The sequence below is a fragment of the Sinocyclocheilus rhinocerous genome, unplaced genomic scaffold, assembly GCF_001515625.1.
Source record: "Sinocyclocheilus rhinocerous isolate Xijiao unplaced genomic scaffold, SAMN03320098_v1.1 scaffold340, whole genome shotgun sequence".
Classification (NCBI taxonomy): domain Eukaryota; kingdom Metazoa; phylum Chordata; class Actinopteri; order Cypriniformes; family Cyprinidae; genus Sinocyclocheilus; species Sinocyclocheilus rhinocerous.
Window position 1 is genome coordinate 69,643 of NW_015670980.1, and position 5,769 is coordinate 75,411.

Genomic DNA, 5,769 nt, shown 5'->3' on the forward strand with positions numbered 1-5,769 from the left:
AGCATCAATTCCATGTGACAGTATTAAATCTAGAGTATGATTTCGACAATGAGTAGGTCCTGACACGTGTTGTCTAACCCCAATAGAGTTCAGAATGTCTATGAATGCTGATCCCAATGCATCTTTTTCATTATCAACATGGATATTAAAATCACCAACAATTAAAACTTTATCTGCAGCCAGCACAAACTCAGATAGAAAATCAGCAAATTCTTTAATAAAGTCTGTATGGTGCCCTGGTGGCCTGTATACAGTAGCCAGTACAAACATCATAGGGGATTTATCATTAACACTTGTTTCTCTGGATAATGTTATATGAAGCACCATTACTTCAAACGAGTTATACTTGAAGCCCGCCCTCTGAGAAATACTGAAAATATTGTAACAACACCTCCCCCTTTACCTTTTGGACACGGCTCATGTTTATAACAGTAATCTTGGGGGTGTAGACTCTTGCAGGAAGTCTCTGCATGTCAATGTATATCATGCTCCCTTTAAATGCCACAAGGTCATCTTGTTATTTTCATGACAATAAAACATGTTTAACAAAAAAAAAAAAAATTTGATTTCTTAAAATGAAAATGAATGAATGAATAAATAAATAAATAACTTTTGCTGCTATTGAGGTGGAAAACGGTTAAGGTTAGGAAAAGGTTTGGTGATATGGTTAGGTGTAAGGGTGGGTCAGACTCAGCAGTGTAATTATAGATGTAACTACAGAAATAATTACAAATGTGATTACAGGATGGGGTTTTCAAATATAAGTGCAATGTAAAAACATGTATGTACACATGTACATTGTATTAAATTATTAATTTAAATTTAAGTACATAGTTAAGGACACTCAATGTAAAGTGGGTCCATGTGTTATCGCTTAAAAGCCATAAACTCTCTAGACCAATCACAGCAGCCAGGTCCTAAAACTTCTATGATTCCAGGAATTCTGCTTAGCAGGAAATGAATAAATATTATATTCTATAGTTCCTTTACCAAGGTTATTGGTGTTTCACAGCCATGGCGTCTGAGTCTCTGGTGCACCCCTGCTGCTCTCTCTCTCTCTCTCTCTCTCTCCCTCTCTCTGTAATCCTCTTACATTAAGCCACAAGAGGTGGAGCAAGTCTCTTTCTACGTGTTTAGTTGCTCTGGGGTTTATTTTGAGTGGAGCAATGCAAGCAGTCACCGTGGAAATGCGGGTCAGACTCAGCAGTGTAATTATAGATGTAACTACAGAAATAATTACAAATGTGATTACAGGATGGGGTTTTCAAATATAAGTGCAATGTAAAAACATGTATGTACACATGTACATTGTATTAAATGATTAATTTAAATTTAAGTACATAGTTAAGGACACTCAATGTAAAGTGGGTCCATGTGTTATCGCTTAAAAGCCATAAACTCTCTAGACCAATCACAGCAGCCAGGTCCTAAAACTTCTATGATTCCAGGAATTCTGCTTAGCAGGAAATGAATAAATATTATATTCTATAGTTCCTTTACCAAGGTTATTGGTGTTTCACAGCCATGGCGTCTGAGTCTCTGGTGCACCCCTGCTGCTCTCTCTCTCTCTCTCTCTCTCTCCCTCTCTCTGTAATCCTCTTACATTAAGCCACAAGAGGTGGAGCAAGTCTCTTTCTACGTGTTTAGTTGCTCTGGGGTTTATTTTGAGTGGAGCAATGCAAGCAGTCACCGTGGAAATGCAGCAGAACCGAGTCATGATGATTTTGTCTATAAAGGTGGATGTATTGATGCGCAGAGAGTGACAGATGTCATGTCTTATCTCAGGTGCTCAGAAGCGGCGCTTTTACTCTTCACATTTGTGCAACTCACTGCAGGTACAGTTTCTGCTTTGCCAGTTCACTCTGTTCTCTATTAAACATGGTTTTAGACCAAAAGTGGAAGAATATTTGTGACTGCAACAGTAAGTAAAGCTGCAACTGTAAATAAAGCTGAGTTCATAGTCATTATAATATGTTGTGTAATCTTCTTACTGTATTTAGATGACGTTACACTGCTGTGAACCTAATGACCGCCTCATTCTGCTATGATTATTCTTAACTTACTTTTTTAGATGGACTCAGAGCATTATGTAATGAACTGGTTAAAGTCAAAAGATCAGACCAGTGCTTGGTGAAACAGGTGTTCACAGGTGCGTCCAGATCCCTTAAAAGCACAGACTTGTGTGTTTACTTAGGAAAACACATCTCTAAAGGCTAATTTACACTGCACCGACAGACACTTACCAAGGGCACTTGTTTTTACTGACTGAACATGTTCAATCTGCGTGTATAATGAAGTGATGTTCTGTAATCTGGTGATTGTCTGTATTGGTTAGGATCTGTCGGTACAGTGTGTACATTTACTTTTCACAGACATCAGTAAATGGCCAAATACAGTATGATATTTTTTATTTCAGTGCAGCTGGAATGAGAAGCAGCAGAAATACATGAAAAGAGTTGTTTGACCTTTGTGAGGCAAAGTGTTAGTGAATGTTCAATCTAAGTATTCAGGTGTTTCAATAAAGATTGCCATAAAAATGAAGATTAAGATAGCAGTAATAATAATTACAATAATGTAGTGTAAATTGCCATCATATCTTGTTTGTTTGCCTTTTACAGTTTGTCAAGCCCAAAAGAGGCAAAATGAGGAGCTAAACAAAAAAAAAGCATGGCATGGTGCACCAGAGCGCCGTCATGATTTGGCAGGCTTTACGTTTCATTGCAGTAGGCAGTAGTGTTGTCAAGATACTCCATAAAACACTGTGCGGCTCCTTGATTTCAAATTTGATAATTAGTTAAATGAAAGCTCTTTGAGGTATCAGCAAGTTTTTAATAGCATTTTACCAGCATGGTGTGATGATGATCTGTGTAAAATTTTGCACAAACCGTCTAGAAGTTTCAAATAGAGCCCTGGAGCCCTAACATGCCTGGATGATCTTGCGGGGGGAAATACATGTAACAGTCTTAGCACGGTTACTGCCACATACAAATTTGACTTGTTTTCGATTAACAAAATATAATCAACAACATATCTCACAAATGAGCAGATGCAAATTACCACAGTGACGGTAAGTCTTGGTAACCCTAAGTAAAAGATAACAGTATTTAAGAACAGTATGGTGAAAAGAATAGTAATCTGCATAATTTATTCATGTTGCATAGCTTTTCTGGAGTATTGAGACTATTATCCACAGATTCTAAATCTTCCTCAAAAGTGCTCAATTTATCGGAAAATCCACAAAATAGGCCACAAAAAGGATTGCTTTGCAGCTATTTGTTTAAATCATGTTTGGATGGCAGAAACAGTGCTTCTGTTGCCAAAGGCTTGTCACGTTTTCTCAATAATAATCTTGACAACAAATTCAAAGATAAAGATGCAAAAAAACGTTTTGCTTACATGGGAAAATTTTAAATTGTTTGACCTGATATATCATGTAAAGGGCATGTCTCATGATTTTGGTCAAACTATTAATAAGTTATCTGTCTTACATTATTCTGTGCTCTGCTGAATCTTATCACGGGTTATCAGTCTATGAAGTATACCAAGTTTCATCTCAATATGCCAAAGCATTGTGGAGATACAGCCTCAATTCGTTAAATTCGTTAAAGCATTAAATGAGAATGGTTTGGTCTATGAAAAAGCTCTTGATACATTTTTGGCAGCATTGTCTGAGGATGACCTGAGTTAATTTTCATGAAAATTAGACAAACTATCTAGTTTGAAAACAGGTTTTTAAGAATAAAAAAAAAATTGTCATATGAAAAATGGTACATTTGAAAGAATTTTGTTTTTATAAGCATTTACATTTAATCATTTAGCAGTCACTTTTATCTAAAGTGACTTACAAATGAGGACTAACAAAAGAGCAATAAGTGCAACTCTGAGCTGTTGGTGGCATTAGATGGTTTGAGATAGAGACTTCAAACTTGCTATGGTTAGGTTATGGTTAATGATCAGACTGTCCACTTCTAACTGTGTGCTTCTAACTTTCCTATTAACAGTTCTATAGGCTGTCATAGACTGAAGAGCAGGAAAAAGAAGAACACTAACAATAACAATAGGTGCCTCCGGAACTTCTGTGCTTGGACGCTAGTAATTTGCCACAGTTCTGTAGAGCTTTTCTTAGATGCTCAAAGCATTTTACATTGTCAAAGCACTTTTAAATTGTCACAGCATTAACCTTGTGTTGATACTTAGAGGCTGCACTGTTTCTCTTGATTTGTCCTGCCTTAATTGCCCAAACCCAGACTTACATAACGGAATAATAGTTAGTGGTGATCAAGACCAAAACTCCCATGACCATGGCTTTTAGTTTAGTGGTTAGTGATCCAAACTCCTAAGTCTGGAGATAAGAATTTGATTCTTAGGGGCTGTTGTATTGCATTGTAACTATTGCATTGTAAAGCTTTACTTAACCTCTCCTTTGGGATCAGTAAAGCACATTTGTTCATCCCAGATAGTACCTTCATATAAAATGCAATATAGAAGATATTTGAATGTTTGATTTTGCACATTTCAACTAACCACAGTGATGTCTTCTAGATTCAGAGTGCTTATAATTTGTTCCCTGTTTTATGTTTCAGTTGAGGAATTCGTCATAGTGTATTATAAATGGAGACATGTGCTTTATATTTATAATTCTGTAGTTGATTTAACTCCTTTTTTAGATATTAGAGCTATAGAGGAATACAAATCTATGAAAGGTAACTTCAGAATGCAGTTATATGCTGCTGTTCTCACATACTGAACAGTACCTAGAGTTATGTACACATGTTTGAATGATCCTCCCCTTTTAGTTTCGTGAGCATATTTCAGATAGTATCATCAGATTTATGAGCTTGTTTTCAAGAGTAGGCTACATTTGAGATTTTTAGAGAAAGAGCAGCTTCAGTTAGATGGGATGGTTGCGTTTGTGTTGTATTTGGCATCTCTTTGATGAATGAATTGTTAACTGGTATATTAGAGCAACAATTTTGTAACAGAAGTTCTGTCTAAAATGAATAAGTTTACATTCTGAAAAACTATATGGAAGTGATCATTTTGTCACAATGCAGCTTAAAGTTCCTCTACACCTCAACAATTATATTAGAAATAAATACATCTATATTAGGAAAAAAAACCCAGTTTTTTTTCTTTTACAGTTTTTAAGAATTATATTAAATCAGTCCTCCTAGATTACATTTGTAAACCTTCGATTGAAAAGAAAGGCCTCAGAAAGAGGCAGCGCACACATATACAGACATGCAGGTGTGTTACAGACAGCCTTAGATTATACTAAGCTGCATTATAGAGATTTTCACTGCAGTCTGAGAGTAAGAACCTGCTTACATAACCTAAAAACCTCCTGTCACACAGCACAAATAGCAACTGGCCATGGGTTCTAAAAATATAGGTTAACAAGATTACTTATGTATTCCACTGGTTTAAGGTTGTTTGTTGTTAGGCAATATCAAGACAAAGGACAACAATGATAGAAAGAGTCACTTTGTACTCACTGATCATGGTGTTTGGGTGTTGGACACAATGTCAAATGACTCAAAATTGTATCACCTCTCATTATTTATCAGAATCAGAATCAGAAAGAGCTTTATAGCCAAGTATGTTTGCACATACAAGGAATTTGTTATTGTGTCACAAGCTTCCAGTACACGGAGACAACAACAACACACAGATAATAAAAATAAGATGTGAATAAAATACACATGCATAAATATAAACCACAAAAAAAGAATAAATTGTATGTACAGGTGTGCTATAGATAGAATAGGA

At 35.9% G+C, this 5,769-nt stretch overlaps 1 protein-coding gene across 2 annotated transcripts in view; it reads left to right on the plus strand.

The window, feature by feature from the left end:
• Positions 1-1,658: 1,658 nt before the first annotated feature.
• LOC107734493 (activin receptor type-1C-like) overlaps positions 1,659-5,769 on the plus strand; it is a 63,067-nt gene continuing 58,956 nt past the window's right edge. For both annotated transcript variants that reach the window (XM_016546466.1, XM_016546467.1), the window contains exon 1: positions 1,659-1,835. In XM_016546466.1, coding sequence (XP_016401952.1) covers positions 1,772-1,835 — 64 coding nt within the window. In that variant the 5' untranslated portion in view covers positions 1,659-1,771. The remainder of the gene's footprint in view (positions 1,836-5,769) is intronic.